General features: G+C 40.3%; 1 protein-coding gene across 3 annotated transcripts in view; it reads left to right on the forward strand.

The window, feature by feature from the left end:
• RIMS2 (regulating synaptic membrane exocytosis 2) overlaps positions 1 to 19,503 on the forward strand; it is a gene marked incomplete at its 5' end in the record, with an annotated part of 477,503 nt that overhangs the window by 253,124 nt on the left and 204,876 nt on the right. For all 3 annotated transcript variants that reach the window (XM_083865898.1, XM_083865900.1, XM_083865899.1), the window contains 5 exons: positions 48 to 171; positions 1,875 to 1,970; positions 2,747 to 2,870; positions 7,650 to 7,696; positions 8,833 to 8,945. In XM_083865898.1, the coding sequence (XP_083722024.1) occupies positions 48 to 171; positions 1,875 to 1,970; positions 2,747 to 2,870; positions 7,650 to 7,696; positions 8,833 to 8,945 (504 nt within the window). The remainder of the gene's footprint in view (positions 1 to 47; positions 172 to 1,874; positions 1,971 to 2,746; positions 2,871 to 7,649; positions 7,697 to 8,832; positions 8,946 to 19,503) is intronic.

Consider the following 19,503-nt stretch of genomic DNA (forward strand, 5'->3'; position numbering starts at 1 on the left):
TCATTAAAATACTATTGACTGTATTTTCCATTAACACCATATGATAGCATCCAGTAACTTGGCAACCATCCAAAGATGGAGATCGTCTCATTGGTCGGATTTTGTTAAATAAGCGACTAAAAGATGGAAGTGTGCCTAGAGACTCAGGAGCAATGCTTGGATTGAAGGTTGGTGATGAACAATTTTGAAACTAACAACTCTTTCAGTTAAACTAGCTACTTTTATAATTATAGTATTCTCGTATTATCTAGTATATGCATACCAATATTGATAATGCCTTATCATTCTCAAAATTACAACACAGACATTTTATATTCATTTACCTAGAGTAATTTTGCAGGGTCCTTGGCAGAATTAAAAAATTGTATTTTTCTGAAAGACTAGACATGTTTTCACAATTTTTCGCAGAATGTCTTTGTAGTAAAGTACTAATTGCACTCTTGCTAGGCAAGCCAAGTCCTGTCTGTGTTCTTCAGTGTGGAGCATTGCACCATGGTATAACTTCCATTTCCCAAGAAAGGGAAGAAAAGGGAAAAATAAATTATCTCTCTCAAAGACCTGGGGGATATCTGTGAGCTAATGACATTTCAATCAGATCAGAGCATGCCAAGGGAACATCCTCTTTCTGAATTTTTCTCTCCTCTGATTGTTTGATTTGCCACATTTTAAAAGCACAAACTAGAAAATTGTTTAATATTAATGGTTTTTATGACAGAATAATGTACTCTTCTTTTATGTGTTAACCTCTTTTTCATGATGCAGTGCACTTTAAATACATTATGAATTATTTCTAGCTCATATATTGATCTCAATTTTGTATGATACTATTATTTGCAGTTCCAGAAATACTAGTACAAGAATGAAAACAAACTATAAACAGTGAAAGAAACAAACATATATTCATTTTGATTTCATGTCCTTGTGAGAAATTATTAATAACTTTAAATTTTCCATTCTCTATTTAGCATGACTCTTACTTCACCTCAGATATACAGTTTAGGTTATTAGATTTATATGTTTATTTTTGTCTTATTGTCAGAAAATGCAAGAGAAGAGATTAATAGTGCCATTAGGAAGCACTTTTTGTTTAAACATCCATGTTAAATTTTCTAAAATCTTGTATTATGTAGATAAACTCTTCAGTGAGAGTCATTAATAGTTCAGATTCAAGAGTAACTACTTTTTAATCTCAATAGACATCTGGAAAGAGTGATTTCCAACAGTTATCCCTGACCTGAATTTTCAAGTATTTACATATTGAAAGTAAACTAAACTGGATTTAGTATTATGAATTTTAAGTCCCAGTATGAACACTGTTAAGAAACCTAAAGAATTTAAAGATTATTTGGTTATGACTGGTTCTGACATGTAAGTCTGCTTCTAAGATAAATATTAAGGTCAAACCTGTTGAAGTTCCCTGTAGAAAAAATTTCAGTGTGACAAATGTTTACATCTGACTTGCTAAGCCAAAGGGAATTTCACTGCTTAGTGTGAACATCCTGAGTTCTGTTATATTAAAATACCTTTTTCCAGTTTAAAAAATAGTGAAGTGAACAATCTAATAAACAATACCTTACATTGTTTTGGATGGTAATTTATAATACAATGAGATACTATACGTGTATTTGCTAAAAGTTTAAAGCTTCAGGATTTTCTATTTCCATTGTTTTCCAATTGTACAAATTGTCAGAATAGCTACAGAAGTAACCTGTCATAGCCAAACTTCTATGGAGATTTTTTTCAAGTGTATATGTGTTACCTGGACTACATAAAACCCAAGGAGAAAGCTGAATTCTTCTTTCTATTGCCAGAAGATTTAAATAATTTAAAGTAATTTTCATACTATGAAAATACTTCCTATTTGAAACAGGTAGTAGGAGGAAAGATGACTGAATCAGGTCGACTCTGCGCATTTATCACCAAAGTTAAAAAAGGAAGCTTAGCTGATACAGTGGGGCATCTTAGACCAGGTATGTATCTACTACAGATCTATACTGCTGAATTGCTTTTCTGAAGGTGATAACAAGTGAGCAAGTTTAATTACATGTGAAATTATATTAAATAGATTTGATGAAACACTGAAAAAGTCAATCTGACACTGTTACTAGATGGTTTCTTTAGTGAAATATATATTATCATGTTTTTCAAAAAATATTTTAACATTTTTGCTCATTTTTATACTCAAAATAATATTCTGCTGATGTCCTCCCCAGTCATTTTGTGGTGTGTATTTTGTTTAGAGCAAACCAAGCAATTATAAATGGTTGAGCAGAACCACCTGGGCTAGGAATCTGCTTCTGTTCCAACATGCAAACCATAGATTGCTAGGCTGAAGAATGTTCAAGAAATATTAACTATTAACATAAGAACTATCTAAACCTTAAATACTAAACTTGTAAAAGTATATGAGTCTTCAAAACAGTAAGTTATGAGATAGGATGTTTTAGATATGAACATAATGAGCATGTTGGGATTTCTGTAAGCCCCAGCTGCCAAAGCCTGTAAGAGCAGCATCTAACTCAGTAGGGGTCCTACTGATTATATTATTTCATAGAACTTTATATATTTGAAGCTGAGCTGCAGAAAACCTTTAATACTCAGGATTTTCCTGCACAAATGCCTCCAAACTTGTTCTATAACACAGGTTTCCCAATCCAAAACACTGACAATACAATGGCTTAAGTTGTTATTGTAAGCACTGTCCACAGCAAACTTCCTAAGCAGGATGTTACTTCTCGACTTACAGGTGATGAAGTATTAGAATGGAATGGAAGGATACTACAGGGAGCCACCTTTGAGGAGGTGTATAATATCATTTTAGATTCCAAACCTGAGCCACAAGTAGAACTTGTAGTTTCGAGACCAATAGGGTAAGTAATTTCATATATTTTTTATATTAAATGTGATAAAATTGTTCACTTTTAGGATGGAGTGTATCAAACATTCATTAAAATTGTAAACAGAAAAATCTTATGCAAAATTCTCTAAACCAAAAGTGTAGCTAGATTGATAGATCATGCAAATGAGTAAAATAGCTGGTGTGAAATCCTGTATTCTCAGAGTCTCAGGCATCATCTGCTATAATGGTTAAAAATAAGTTCCCTTTTCTGGCTTTTCAGTTGGTGAGCCAGCCTATATTGGCTCTGAAACTGTGGTTATACTCGTTGTAATTCTTGGCTGTTGATTTTTATTTCTCCGTTCCAATTTTTTATAATACATACATAAAATTATGAGATTTTATTTGTTCTATGAACTGATGATGAACTCTATTTATTGAGAGTCTGCAATGTAGAATTTTGTGTGAAATATAGTATGCTAATGAAAAAAATCAATATGCTTTGGAAAGTCTCAAATACACATTCACAGCATCTTTATCTATGTAACTCTTAAATTATTGCTTGTTATCTAATACAGAACACACCTGAATGAATAGCTAGAACTGTGTGGGACCTCTTTGGTGCTGTACATTGCCCATTTTTATTAACCTTCAAACCTACCTCTCAATGTCTAAAATTAATTTTTTCTTGCATAGCAGTTGTTCCTTTTTTGTATTGGACTATGAGGACTTCCCTTTCTTCAACTGTTCTTCTCTTCCAAGTTCCTACACCCTAAAGCCGTATGCATCATTTTTAAATCTCCATTGGAAGTTCCATATCTGGTCACATCAGGGTTGAGAAGACGGGAATGATTATCACTGATTTTGAAGATGTTTACAGAATTTTCTTTTTTTCACCCAAAATTTATAGTGATATACGAGACACAACTGGACAGGGTGATAAGTAATATGGGCTAGATTCCCTTTTCCATGTTAGGTTGGACCAGATGACCTTTCAAGATTACTTCCAACCTGGATTGTCTTAGGATTCCATAATTACATTTAAATAAATATATTTATCCCTTTATTTTCTATAAAATGCACCTTAATATAAGAAAACATGACTAAAAATTAGGAAGTACTAAAAGAATCTAGAAATATATAATCCAAGAATGGCATTTCAGTGAGGACGACATTTATTGTTTTGGCTATAATAGGAACTTAGTGTGTTGACACATCAGGAACTTAAGGTGTAGGAATTTAATTTGGTATGACAATTCTAAACAAACTTGACAATTACAAAAAACCAGCTTTTTCTTGTCAGTGAGATGAGACGTTATCTCCTGCATACCTATGGAATTGCAACCCCTTTAGGGTAGCAAGTCTATCATCTGTCCTATCATTAAAAACCTTTGCATAACTTGGGAGGTATGGGTATAACAGTAACACTAAGAGACAGACCACATTACTTGTCTCAGAAAAGGAGGTCTTGGATTAATTTCATATACAAACCTTTCATAGTATCTCTCAAATAGAAGTTTATAGCAAAATTTCAAGGAACAACTCACATCTTGAAAATACCAATTTTTAAAAATCTTTCTGCATTCTCTTAATTGTATAAAATCTCCTGTATTATTTCTTGTGCTTTTATATTTGCTGTCTCTTGTTCAGCTTCCTTGTCTTTATGTCTTTCATTGTGTTGCTGTCACTCGAGCAACTCATCAATAATTCCTTAAACAAAGTGATGTGGCCTCTCAAGATGCCTTTTTCTGCATTAACTGCTTCTGACTCATAGTCTGAAGAACTGAGCTAGATCAGTGAAAAAAGAGTTGTTTAATGTATTTGATTCCCAGTGTCATTTTTCAGTAGATGTAAGAGTCTCAGTGATGAATATTTCCTACAAATTGGTAGGTTTTAGATTCTTGTTAGGTGTGTGTAACTCTCTGGAGTTTGATACTAACAGCATAATGTCAGAAATGTTTTTCATGAGGTTAGAGCTGATGAACTGGAAAGACTGTATTACTTTTTTCAGTTTAGAAGACTTCAGTTCATAATCAAAGGGACAATAAAAATTAGTAACCTATACTTGTCCAAGTAACCATAACTTCATAAGATTTTATTCTGCTCCGGGAAATAAATTTCAGTATATATAGAATATTTAAAAGTTCTTATTTAACAGATATCAGAAGTGATATTTATTTTTTATTAGAATTATTGATGCTTTGAAGGATTTTTTGAAGTTGAAGGATTTTGCTTTTGCATTGAGATAAGTCATATTATTTGTAAGGAGAATTTCTTGATGGTTTCATGGCAACACTTTAAATCATGAAAGAAATCTTCAGTTACCAGCAATTAACTTAGCTGAGAACCTTTTATTGCATCCTGATATTCTAAGAACAAAACCAAATTCCAGCAGACACAGTTATTAGTTTTTCTCTTTATTATGGGCTGAGTGCTATGAAAACTGAAGATGACAAGCTAAGCTGACAAGGCAGATAAAATTGAAAGCCATTCTAAAAAAAAAAAACCCAAAAAAAGCATGCCAGTTTGTCATGAAATTTACCACTTTTCCATCTTTAAATAAAAATTGATGGCCAAGTTGTTAATCAGTGTGAGCTGACTGCCCCTTATGCACAGGAACTTACCTATTTTCTGCCTTCTAATTCTCAAAAATAGATAAACTAAAATGCACCTTATTTTCATGGTTTCTTCAGTTTTGAATTTGGGAGAAATAATGCAGTGTTTTAATAATTACTCTATAAAACCTGTTTGCAGTGGAACATAATGTATTATGTAACGAGTCATTCTGAAACTAATTTTACTACTCCTCCATCTGTTTATCTCTATGAGAGTTACTTTTAAGAAATACCATTCACACTACCATGAAATACAGGGATCTGTATGCTTTAGGAACAAAGGATAATGTTCAAAGCTCTCAAGTTTAGTTTTTCAGCTATCTATAGAAAACTCTTATTCAGTCTCTTGAGAATGGTTTATGTATTACATATTTATGTATCTTTTTTTTCAAGATTTTCTTTTCAGCCTCATATAGTTGAAGAAATTTTTTTGTATTTATGAGTTAAGCTCAAGAGTGTATTTCTGAGTCAACCACTAGGTGAATATTGGATCCTGTTATAAATTCTTCTTATATCAAAAATACAAACTTAAATATTTGCTTCTTCAATAGTGCTTGTGAGTTTGTCACAAGTTTTGGGTACTAACAACAGAGATTTTTTTATCTTGCCTGTAGTAGGCACTTAGAGCAGTTTCATGCCTTCTGACTTATTTCAATTATTGGAAACTGTTCATCAACTCACTTGGAAAGATTCCTCAGTTTACTTAGTAAAGCTGTCTTTCTAGTGAGTGTTGAAAAATGTTTGGAAAAGATATACTAGAGATATTCTGGAAAAGCTTTTCTAAAGGAAATAGATTTGCTGTTTATGTGACATACTGACTCTTTCACTGTATGAGACAATAGATATCACTGGAACATTTTCCATTTCCCCTTCATTTTCATTTGCCTTTGTGGTGGGTTCACTGAGCATAAAAGACTTGTTCTCTCCATTTTCCTCCTCAGCAGGACTGGGGAAGAACTGAGATGAAGAAGCCTATGGGCCACTCAGTTGTTACTATTGTGGGCAAAACAAACTTGAGGAAGATAAATTTGTTAGGAATTAATAAAAGGATAGTGAGAAATAAAATCAAAACTGAAGCCTCCTTATCCTTACCTCTCTTTTTCACAGGCTCAGATTCACTCATTTTTTCCTGTTTTTTTCTGCCTCCCTCTCTGCCAAGCAGTCCATGGCATGGGGAAAGGGAGTTGCAGCCAGTCCTCCTGTACCACATTCTTCCCTGACCTTGATGTCTGCAACGACATTTCTCTCATGGCCTTTTTTTCTCATTGTTTTCTCTCATAGCTGTTGCACAGCTGTTTTATCCTTTATTAAATATGTTATCACAGAGGCACCCAAGGAGCCAGCTGGGTCCAGCAAGGTGCAGTCCTCTCCTGCACCTTGCTGGACCCAGCCTCTCCTCACCATGGCCACCCCTCAGGACTGGCTGTGGCCTTGGAGAAACCAACTGCACTGAAACACATAATACAATTGTAAATGTGGGTATTGCTGTGACTCAGAAGTGAAGCTCTTCATCTTGCTTGGTTTTGCTCAAATAGCTCTAAAATTGTTTATTAGCATATTGATAGTTTTTATTAGCATACAGTAATGTTTGCCTCTCAGAGGAAGAATATCTTCCTTTGCTTGGGGTGATGTGATTGAGTGCTTTAAAATTTCACAGCTCTGCAGAAAATTTAATGCAAGTGCTGCAACATGTCCTGTATATGAAATAATGCAATTTTGCCAAATGAACTTACACATTTTATTTGGTTATGGAAAAAGTAAGATTGATTAAATTTGTGGTTCAAGGACAGTAAAGAATGTACTGGGATATAGCCATGATTGGCAGCTGAGTATGTTTGAGTGAGGGTCCAGTAAATTTAATTAATGTATAATGTCATTGTAAAATCTACTACTCATAGTTTTAGTCTACCATTTAGTCTACCATTAACTCTGAGACTGTTCTTTTATTTACTGATTTTTTTTTTTTGTGACTGTGCAGCCTGTCTTCTGCATCCACCAAACCTGTTCTGTAGCATTTAATTTGACACTGAAATTATTTATATTGGATAACAGATAATCATCCTGGTTGAAGATAGCCAGCAGATCATCCACCATTCCTGAGGCATTCCATGGTGGATTGGGAAGTGTTATAGTGTAACTGAAATTTAAATATGCTTGTTAGATAAAGGATCAGCCTGTCTTAATTTTCTTGATTTCAGCGACATTCCCAGAATACCTGACAGCACACATGCACAGCTGGAGTCCAGTAAGTTTCAATTGTGGGGTAGGAAAATCTTCTGTCTCTTTTATGTAAGAACAAATACAATGAAAAATGTCCTCTGCAGTCAGTATGGGACTTGTCTTTTTGTCTATATTTGTCTCAATATGTCATCTTACTGTATTATCTATCTATCTTTGTTTAATAATAAGCTATCAAGACTCAAGATATTGTGATTTAGGTTAGACATTAGTTGTAAGCTTAGATGAGTTTCAGTTGAAGAAAGTATAATTCTAACTAATATATAAGAACATTAATAGCAATTTTTTATTTCTCTTGCTTTGCATTTCAGTTGCATTTTATAAACTAAAAATGGGAAAAAATGTTCTTTGTTTACAGCCTGAGTGATAGCTACTTTGAACTCAGAATATCCTTACTTTATTAGAGCCACTCAGTGCTACTTAAATTGTCTAAACCCATATTTCAAATAGGGAAAAATAACTTGTTCTTTGGCTTAGATCTGATAAGATGGATTTCAGCCCGGAGTTATTTTTTATCATTGTTTTAGAACTCTATTATAATAGAAATCATGAATAAATGAAATGGCATAAGCTTGATTACGATATAAAAAGGTCCTTCAATGACTTTTTACTCATTGCCCAATTCTTAAAATTAATTTTATGTTTTGTGAGATGTGGATTGTCTTTTGTATTTATAAAAATACTTCACTTTTCCTCTGTTTTGTATATCAAAACTTGTCCTCTGACCATATTCAGGCCTTGTAGATTCAAAACAAAATGCACAAAAAAATTAACACACATCTTGATATTTTTGTAAAAATCTAATTAAAAATTAGTCTGATTGTACAAGATAATAAGTCAGAAGACTGAATTCATTTGACCACAATAGAGTGTTTATTTTTGGGCCTTCAACTTACTGACATAATTACAGTCAGAAATATCTGAATAATCTGTTTTCCATGCTATAAATAAAAGCTCTTGATTGCATCTGATCACCAAAAGATTGAGTATCATTATTTGGTAATTTTAAATAAGGTTAAAAAAGTGGTATTTATCACAACTTTACTGTATGTTTGGTCATATTTCTACAATTTCTGTTTAAATAATGTTGAAATATATGCATAACTGCTACTATTTATACAATATTTTTGTTTATAATTACAGGTTCTAGTTCATTTGAATCTCAAAAAATGGACCGACCTTCTATTTCAGTGACTTCTCCTATGAGTCCTGGCATGTTAAGGGATGTTCCACAGTTCTTGTCTGGACAACTTTCAGTATGTAAACATTTCATTGATATTAATGTTGTGCTTTTTTTCAGCATATACAACTCTTATTGTAGTGCTAGCTACCTCTAACAGAAATTTCTTGTTAAACTAACTACATTTTTTGTTTAATGTTATACATCTCAGTCTAGGCAGGAACAGAATTTCATAATCATATTCCATTCTATATTAGCTTTTGGAAATTTTATGAGTTGAATTTGGTATATACATGTATCTGGTTAAGCTAGACTGGCAGTGTCAAATTTTTTAGACAGGTCTAATCTTGGCCTCCAGTTATGTTGGTGCTGTTGAGTGTAAACATTTTTTCAACTGTCACAGTTACATGTAGAGTTGGAAGATTTTATTACCTGTGTGCTTGGATGTTACAATTGCTTATTTCTTATGTACTAACTTCCATATATAACTTCCCCAGATTTCCCTTTGATATTTTACTCATGTATTCTTTGTACTGGTGTAACTCTGTTTCATTCTTCACTCTCACCAAGAAGAAAGTTCATTATGTGAATGTTTTCTTTTAAAGGGTACTTTTTTGTAATAAACTGAAGAAGTTGGGTTTTGTGCAGCTTTTTATGTTATTTACAATTCCAAAGTGTGATTTTTTCAAAAGTGCTCAGTTGTGGCCTGACATATTGAAAAGGAAAGGCAAATGGAATTGAAGCAGTGCAAAACCGGTGTTAAAAACGTTTGGAAATGTCATATTCATGTTACTTTCAAGTTGTATATGTTGAGTGTACCATAAAAATATGCATAAAATCCAAGCAGACTGTTTCTAGGTCTCACAGAAATGGTTTATGGTATTGATGGAGGAGATGGAGAATATTTTTGTCTCTTCAATGGCCATGTTGGCTCCATTTTTCAGTGCATGAGACATTATTTGTTTGCTCATCAGAACAACCATTTACAATGTATGATCTTTTATTTTCTGTAGTTGTTGTACTTAACTACTTTGAAAGATTCAATCCTTTGGGTAAATGGAAAACTAAAAATCTTGACTGTAGAATGCAGAGTGCTTTGTAAAAATACAATGACAAGGGAACAGGAACTGTCAAAATACACAGACCAAAGTTTTGGAAAACCCTCTTATTTTTACAAGACAGTAAAAATTGTTGGTAGGGGAGACAGGGAAGAAAGAAATTTCTTTTCATCTAAACTTCATAAAAGATTAAGCTGTCAAAAAGGCAGGAAATTCAAGATCCAGAGTTTGCTGCTCAGATGACCAGTACGCTATGGAATAATTGTTCAAATAGGAACCACATATTTCTTTGATCTGAAACTTTCTCAGTTTCAGATCAAAATCATCATGAGTTTAAGATTAGGATTTTTTAGTGAAGTTAGTAAGTCTTTTGATTTAGTGGTTTGAGAGGATACTGAAGTTTGAGGTGTATAATCGTAGTGTTGGATAATTTTGAGGTATATTCTAATTTATTGTGAATAATAGAAATCCAAAGGTTTTATTTCTCAGAATGGCATATGTTATAAATGCAAAGGCAAATTTCAGGTTAATAAATGACAATTTATTAATAACAGAATATCGAGCACCTGAAAAAGAGAAAAACCACAATAATAGGAAATTGTCAGCGCGCGCTGGGTGGATAGAGGTCCGCACCGATGTACCAGACGCCCTAGTCCACGCCAGTGCAGTTTTCAGTCCACCGTTTTATAGGAATTTTCTGCCCTTAGGCAGTTCAGGTGTCCAAGGTGGGTTGAATAGTCCGGATTTCTTTTCGATGGCCCTCCCGGATCTCATCAAGTCTAGTTGTCTCATTCCGGGAAGGCTCCTTTCTTATGTCAATTCCAAGAGTCTGTCTTATGTTGATTTCATTCCGCTTGTGGCACCAGAAGGTTGATGAAATTGGCATCGTCGTCAGGAAGGAATTTCTCCTTGCCTTGGCGAGGAAGTGATTCTTATCAGGGTTGGCCAGTGTCTTTTGTCTAAGTTGATGATCTTCGTCCTGTCTTTTGCAACTGAGATTAGCAGGCTGAGAGAGAACGGTTACCCTTCTACTGGATTTTACAATTTTACTTTAGCTTTGTTTCATTATACATCGAATTATTATTTTATACACGAATTTTTACCCTATTTTTATCACAGTCCCCCACCTAATAATTCATCAAATTAAAAATTCGCTTTTTCTCCCTTTATTGACCTCAATTTTAGTTTAAAAAGTCACATTCTTCCCAGTCCTCCTGGGAGGATTCATCACCTTGTTGGAGCTTCCGCTCCTCTTCGAATTCCTTTAGGGCCTCTGCAGCCCTTCTTTTACCTTTTTCTTCCTCAAGTTTCATTATTTTGGACACAGTTTTCCCTTGTGCTGCCTCTGGATCCATGGGAAGGGATGCTATTTGCATCCCTTGGACGACTGAATGTATCAGTCGAATGAAACAAGGGATCAGACACGGGAGGAAGACAATGCCTGCAATGGAGCACGTTATAAAGAATATTACCTTCTTCCACCATTCCCCCTGTCCGAACAGCTGGTCCCACCATGAAGCCTGAAGAATTGAATTCCACTTCTGGACTGGCACATGTGCCACCTTTTTGATTTCCTGTGCTAACCCTTTGATAGTCTCCCCATAGTCATCGATTTCGATGCAGCATTCTGATTCATTGAATCTGCCGCAGACCCCTCCTTCCTCTGCTAGCAGGTAGTCCAGGGCAAGCCGATTTTGATACACAAAAGCCCTCATTTGTGAATGCTGCTTTGCCAGGAGTTCCAAGGCCTCTGAGGTGTGGTTAGAAACCACTTCTACCACTGCTTGCAACCGAATCAACCTATTCAGGAGGTAAATGGGTGTTCGATATCCCCAACTGCCATCGTTCGCCCAGGTGGCTGGCCCATAATACTCAAGGATTCTTTCAGCGGGCCACTCCTCCTCCCCCCATTTCTGGTTGCCTCCGGCTATGGGTAGCACCCGTCTTATCTCCCTTCTCTGTCGGTTTAATGTTTCGAACAGAGGAGCTCCTAACAAACTGCTTTTGGCTCTGGGTAAGGTGAAAAAGAAGGGTCTTATCATTCCTAGGGTACAGGACCCCTTCCATTTCCGGGGAAGTTCGCTATAGGCCTTCTTTCCACAAATCCAATATATCCCATCTGGAGCTTTCCAGCCTATATTGGTTCTACCCGGCTCGTCCCAGTACTCTCTCAGTCCCGCTAGTGCCTGAAATGGATTAGCCCCGGGACTTTTGTGCCAACAAAGTCCCATAGTCTCAAACCACTCACAATCTTTTTCTCGAATTTGGCTCCAATATCCGGAGGGTGGTTCAGGTTGCCAGACCCGTGTTTTGTCATTCACCGTTAGGGTATTTATGCAAGGAGTATAACCCACCAGGTCGGTGAACTCCTTCCCCTCCCGGCTGATGCAGATAGTTCCCACTATCCTTTTTTCCAAAATCCATCCCTCCGGTCTCTTTACTATTTTTGACATTTTAGAGCTTTCCCATTTTAGAAGTTGTTCCGGGGCTAATCCTTCTCCTTTCCAGGGCCACCTTTCGGCTGACTTTAATCCCCCACAAATCCAGCAATCCGTCAGCCCCAATTCAGTGGCTATCTCCTGCATTAGTTCTACAAAGAGGTTTTGGTTAGGGGCCGGAAATCCCCCATCCCCGTATTGCCTTTCCAATTGCTCGTACTGTTCACTGAGCGATTTCAACCTTTCCTGCTCAATTCTCCTCTTTCTGGCCTCAGCTTCCTTTTTCCTGAGTTCCAATGTTACCTGTTTCATTTTACTTTCAGGGTCCATCCCTTCCTCGTCCCTTGAAAAACAAAAAACTTGGTCAAACTGCAAACACACACGCTTATCTCCCGGAGGCAATAACTTGAAAATGATGGGTTCTGAGTCCAAGAAACCCGTTTCCTCATGTTTGAGATTCCTCCCTTCCCAATACAATTTTCCACCCATATTACATATTTTTAGTTTTGCTTTGTCGTAGCACAGGGGATTCACCTTATAGTAGGCAAGGAAGGTAGATTGCCTTTTTCCTCCCATCCATACAGTTTTGTTACATTGTTGACATGTTGGTACCGGGTAAGGAGTTTCGAGTTCCCGCCTTCGTCTAACGAGTGAGTGACCAGGATCCCTGAACAGCCCGCCCTTAGGACTTGCCCCTGGGCGTTGGCACCGGACCCTTCCTTCCAATTCACAAAGGTGAAATCGAGTGCCATTAGCCCAACAATTACCCAACTGCCTTTTTAGAGGACAATCCATTATCGGCCCGGTTTCTGGTGCTGTTAAGCACCATTCACACTTCGCGGGAGGATTCTCCCCCAGGAGCGCCCCTGGAAGGGCCCCCTTGGCCCAGCACACGGCTAGGCTCAGGACCGTCAGGATTCCCCACCGAAAAACCCCTCTGCCTTGCCCATCGCCCGTATGGGAACATACGGCGGGGTAAACCATCTTCTCGACAGCAAGGGTTTGCTTCAGGGGCCCGTGTGGTCCTGATGGCAAACCTTCTCTTATAGGTTGCCTACCGGGATAATTTGATTGTATCTCCTCGGCAAGGTACCTTGATGGTCCTCCGGCACTCAATTGCTAAGGGTTCTGCTTTAGCGTCCAATTTTCCCTTTATTCCCTTTTTGAAAATCTGATACCACTCAGGAGAATCTAATTCCAAAAGTCCGGCCCGAGTGGCAAGTACTAAGAGGCGGTCTGTGTTAACCTGCTCCTCGATTAGACAGTTAGTGCACAAACCTTTGGGTCGACTCCCTCTCCAACAATGGGTGACCCAAACCTGTTTACAGTACACGCATTCAAAGTGAATGAAAGGAAAGCACTCACAACCTGGGGTATTACAACTTATCTGGTCGGTCATCTAGGTTGACGCCTGAGTTTGATTTTGAGCTCTCCAGGAGGAGTGGTGACCTTCCAGTCCGAGGCTTTTGGGTCCTCGATCTTTTTCACCCTTGAGGAATGAGTCCAACCCTTCTCAGTGGTTCGAACTGCGGTGTCAGTCGTGAGTAGTACCAGGAACGGTCCTTCCCACTGCGGGGCGAGAGGAATCTCTTTCCAAGTCCTGATTAACACTTTATCTCCGGGCCGAATCTGATGAATCGCAAATCCGAGAGGGGCACTTTGGGGGATGAGTCCACGCCTTCTGAGCTCCTGTAAATTTTTGTTCACAGTGATGAGATAAGGTTGTAACTGCACATCCTCGACTCGGGGATGTCCCACAGGCATTCCGTGTTTGTATGGCATCCCATACAACATTTCAAAGGGGGACAGTCCCGTATCAGAATGAGGCATGGTTCTTATGTTCAACAAAGCAAGGGGAAGGCATTTTACCCAACACATCTTAGTTTCCAGCATGAGTTTTGCCAACTGTTTGCATGAGTTTTTAAGGTCTGATTCATTCTTTCTACTTGCCCTGAACTTTGAGGGTGCCAGGGGGTGTGATATTGCCATCTGATTCCCAAGGCCTCGGTTAATTGTTTTATGATTTTCGAGGTAAAATGAGTCCCTTGATCTGAATCTATGCAATCCACGATTCCGTACCTGGGGACTATTTCCTCTAATAATACTTTGGAAACCGTTTGAGCCGTGGCTTTTGCCCTTGGGTACGCCTCTACCCAATGTGTCAATTTGTCCACAATAACCAATAAGTACCTATATCTCCCGACCTTTGGTAATTCAGTGAAATCCACCTGGATCCTTTCAAATGGCCGGTATGAAAGAGGACGACCTCCCCAAGCCGCTTGTCTGGATCTGGATCGATTCACTTTCTGGCAAGTCACGCACCCCTGTACCTCTTGTTTTGCCAACTCAAAGATCCCCTTGCACCCAAAGAATTTCAGAAACTGGTCAGCCAATGCCCGTGTTCCCCAGTGGGTCTGTTCGTGCAGGCGTCTCAGGATCCCTCTGGCCACACCTTTCGGGACCAATTCCCTTCCATCCGGCAATTTCCATTTTCCCATCTCCAATGCCCCTCCCATCTCCTTAAATCCTTCAATGTCCCTTTCAGAGGGACATATTTGGATTCCGGAGTTTTCCTCCCCAATCACCTCGGGGATTCTTACTGTGAGTAATGCTGCCCTTTTTGCCTCTTGGTCAGCCAGGTTATTCCCACGCGTCTGAAATTGCAATCCGATCTGATGCCCTTTCACATGCACTACCGCAATCTCTTTTGGTTCCCTGATTGCCTCCAAGATTTGTCGAATCATTTCGCCGTGGACCAAACCTTTCCCTTTTGTGTTTATCAAGCCCCTTTCTTCCCAAATTTTCCCAAAAGTGTGAACCACCCCAAACGCATACCGAGAATCAGTGAATATGGTCCCCTTCTTTCCCTTTAACCCTTTGAGAGCTCTCAGGAGAGCATAAAGCTCACAAGCCTGGGCCGACCATTCGGGTCTTAGGGGACCCGATTCCACCACTCTTCCTGTTCTGCCATCCACCACTGCGTATCCTGATTTTCTTTTCCCCTCGACTACTCTTGCCGACCCATCCACAAACCATTTCTCTCCCCCCTCCAATTCCTGATCCTCCAAATCTGATCTTACTTTTGTCTGAAGTTCCACAATCTCAGCACAATCATGCAACAGTTCCTCAGAAAGGTCTCCAAACATGAACTGTGCGGGGTTTTGTGCCGAGGTGGTTTTCAACTCCAATCCTGGGGAGCTGATTAGGATGGCTTCATATTTCAGAAGCCTGGAATCGGTCAGCCACTTTTCCGCTTTTTTGTTGCAGAATGTTTCTCACATTGTGAGGGGTGTAAACTACCAGAGAGGCTCCGAAGGTAATCTTTCTCGCCTCTTCCACCAGGAGTGCCACTGCAACTATAGCCTGCAAACACGTAGGCCAACCTCGACTCACAGGATCCAGGATTTTTGACAAAAATCCTATGGGTTTCTTTTTGCTGGCCCATTCCTGAGTCAGGACTCCCTGTGCAGTTTGCCCACTAACATCTACAAACAACTGGAATTCTTTGTTCACATCTGGAAGGGTCAGTACTGGGGCTGTCATGAGAACCTCTTTTAATTTTTGAAAATCTAATTCATCCTGTTCGGTCCACTTCACCCTGTCGGTGTTTAATCTTTCATACAGAAATTTTACCTTTTCACTGAAACCCTCAATCCACTGCCTGCAGTATCCCAGGAGCCCTAATAATTGGCGTATTTGCCTTTTAGTTTTTGGCACGGGCAATGCTATAATTCCCGCGACTCTCTCAGGGTCCAATTTCTTTTTCCCTTGGGACAGCCAATGCCCCAGGTACTTCACTTCGGGCTCCGTGAACTGCAGTTTGGATTTTGAAACTTTCAGACCCTTAGCTCCAATAAAGTTTAACAATTCCACTGTGCATTCCCTCACCCGCTCCTCTGAAGATCCTGCTATTAGCAGATCATCCACATACTGCAACAATTTCGTCCCTGCCTTTGGGGTAAACTGAGTCAAAAGGTGCTCCAGGGCCTGCCCGAATAGATTAGGGGATTCTACAAATCCTTGCGGAAGCACCGTCCATCTCAACTGCTGTTTTCTGTTGGTATCGGGGTCCTCCCATTGAAAGGCAAAGTAATCCCTGCTTTTCTCATCCAAAGGGCAAGTCCAAAATGCATCCTTCAGGTCAATCACACTATACCACACATCCTCAGGCGTGAGCCGATTCAACAAAGTATACGGATTGGCCACTACCGGAAACCTAGTCCTGGTTCGGGCATTCACTGCCCTCAAATCCTGAACTAACCGATAGCTTCCATCTGCCTTCTTTACAGCCAGTATAGGGGTGTTATGGGGGGACATGCATGGCTCTATTGTTCCTCCCCTCAAGAGGTCATCGATAACCTGCTTCAATCCCTTTTTCCCTTCCAGGGGAATGGGATACTGTTTGACCCGTATAGGGTCCTCGGGGTTCTCGATTATAATATGAATAGGGTCTATTTCTAGCTTCCCCACCTCCCCTTTAGAGTGCCATACCTCTGGATTGATGTCTGCCTCATCCTTCTCAGTGAGTTTAAACATTTTCACCACAAGATCGGAACTTCTTACAACTATGCTAATTCCAAGAGCGATGATCATATCTCTCCCTAGCAAGTTGTAATCAGCTTCCTCTACCAACAACAAATTCCCTAGGCAGACTTTGTTTTCTGATTCAATCTCCACGCTTTCTATCACAGGTACTCTAAAGGGATCCCCTTTTGCACCCACCACCACAACTTTCTCCTTACCGACCGTGCACCCTATTGGTAGATTTTGTAAAGTGCTCCTTTCTGCCCTGGTATCCACCAGAAAAACGATTTCTTGACACTGGGGACCTACTTTCAGTTTTACCAGGGGCTCGTTAGATGTCCTGGTCCCCAAGGTGAAGAGCCCCTGACACCCCTAATCTTCCTGAAATACTTTTTCATCTTTCATTCTCTTTTTGCAGTCCCTCCGAAGGTGTCCTACCCTTTTGCAATAGTAGCACTCGGGCAGTTCCCTTCTCGTGTCTGGGGCTGCTTTTCGGGGGCCTTGAGACTTTCGGGGTAAGGTTTTATATTTCCCCGAAGCCTGTTCCTGTCTCTGGACCTCCTTCACCGCAGCTACCAAAACCTTAGCTTGTACTTTCTGTTTTTCATCCTCCCTCCTCATGTATATTTTCTGGGCTTCCCGCAACAATTCCTGCAAGCTTTTGTCCTGCCAACCCTCTATCTTTTCCAATTTTCTCCGAATGTCCTCCCATGACTTTGCCACAAACTGAGTTTTGAGCAGAACTTCCCCCACAGGGGAATTAGGGTCCGTCCCAGAATATATCTGTAGACTTCGCCTTAATCGCTCGATCCATTCAGAGGGGGACTCCTCTTTCCCTTGACATTCATTGAAAACCTTGCTAATGTTCTGACCCCTTGGGACAGCTTCCCGGATGCCCTGAATTATGATGTTCCTTAGATCTACCATGCTCCTTCTCCTGTCCTCTGTTTGTGCATTCCAGTTTGGGCTAGAGCTGGGCCACTTTTGATCCCCAGGTGTCCCCTGTGGGTTCCTCCGGTCCCAGTCTCTGATACCCGCCTGTTTTATCATCTCTCTTTCCTCACTGTTGAATAAAGACCTCAGGATTGCCATCAGGTCCTCATATGTATAAATGCTGCTCCCTAGGAACTCATCCAACCTGTCCGCCACACCAAAAGGATCATCCAACAATCACCCCATTTCCTTTTTGAACGCTCTTACGTCTCCCGTGTTGAGAGGCACATTCACAAATCCAATGACCCCTGGGGCCGTTGGTACTTCCCTTAATGGAAGTAAACTGTGTCCCACATTCTCATTCTCTCCCCATTCATCACTCATCCTCCTTGCTTTCAATCGGGTTCTGCTAGCAGGGGGAGAACTGGTAGCAGTGGGTTGTCTCCCTCTCCCGGACTGCGGGGGCGGGACTGCCGCCTGTGCAGCAGAGGGGGGTCTCTCCTCCGCTCGGACCAACCCTGGTTGAGGCGGAAAAGGTGACCGAGAGTGCCCCCAAGCTGGCGCAGACGGGATCTCAGAGGGGGCTCCCGCGGTCATGGCATCTATCGGCGGGGGCGCCGCCGACGGACCCAGGCCAGACGGGAGAGGCAGGAGCGGGGGTGGCAGTGAGGGAGCTGCCAGTGGGGACAATGGAGGGGAGGCATGACTCCCCACCTGAGATACCTGTGCCCCCAAAAGCTGGTTTGGAGGATCGGAGGGAGCTGTGGGCACCACTTGCTCTGGAGAGGGTGGGGAATTCAGCCCAATGTAGGGAGGTGGGAGGTGATCTAGGGGCTCCCAGGGCTCGGTCCCGGTTCCGGGCCGCCCTTTCTGTTTTATCGGGAACAAACCAGCTCGGGTGTTTAGCCAAAGCCGGGCGTATTCCCTCTCCTCGGGGTCCGAGGGGCTCTTGTTTTTCACATAGCGATTTAACTTACTACATGTCCAGCTTTCAAATGATCCCATTACCGGCCACGTGAGGTGATCTCCCAATTTCTCTCCACCCCACACATCCATGCAATAGTAAATCATTCTTTCCTTAGATTTCTCTTTCCTCTGTGGACAATCTCCCCAATGCTCCAACATCCACCCCAAGGAACTATTTCGAGGGATTTTCATGGTTCCCTTTCCCTTACCAGAGGGGGGGTTTTCTGAGGTCTTTTTCTGGGGCTTACTCTTTCTCTGTCCCATGTTTCGCGAATTTCCTTACCAAATCTTCGAAATTCCCTGCAAGTCGACTTTTCTGCCTGTGCGTTGTGTCTTTGGTTGTTTCTCAGGGGATGGGGCTTTTTCGATCACTCCCCCTCCAGCGAGCTGTGCCGAGGGTTCCTGATCGGTTCTCAATCCTTTCAGATTTTCTTTGGACCCTTACCTTGGTCCGCTGGCAAAAAGGGTTTACCAATTCCCGAGCTCAACAGGACGTACCCTTCCCCTTTTTGCCCACTCCGTGATCGGTCCCCGAGACTTCCCTCGTCCCGGTTTTGACGAGCAATGCAAGAGAGTTTCACACGAAATCGCTTCCTTCGCGGCCGACCGTTCCCCTCGCGGGAAAAACGGAAATGCGACCTTGAAGTCCACACTCGCTTCGTGATCAGATCACGTCTCACACACTCGCCCGATCACCCGCTCAACCAGCAGTACT

This window comes from Zosterops lateralis (genome assembly GCF_965231275.1).
Source record: "Zosterops lateralis genome assembly, chromosome: 1".
Lineage (NCBI taxonomy): Eukaryota > Metazoa > Chordata > Aves > Passeriformes > Zosteropidae > Zosterops > Zosterops lateralis.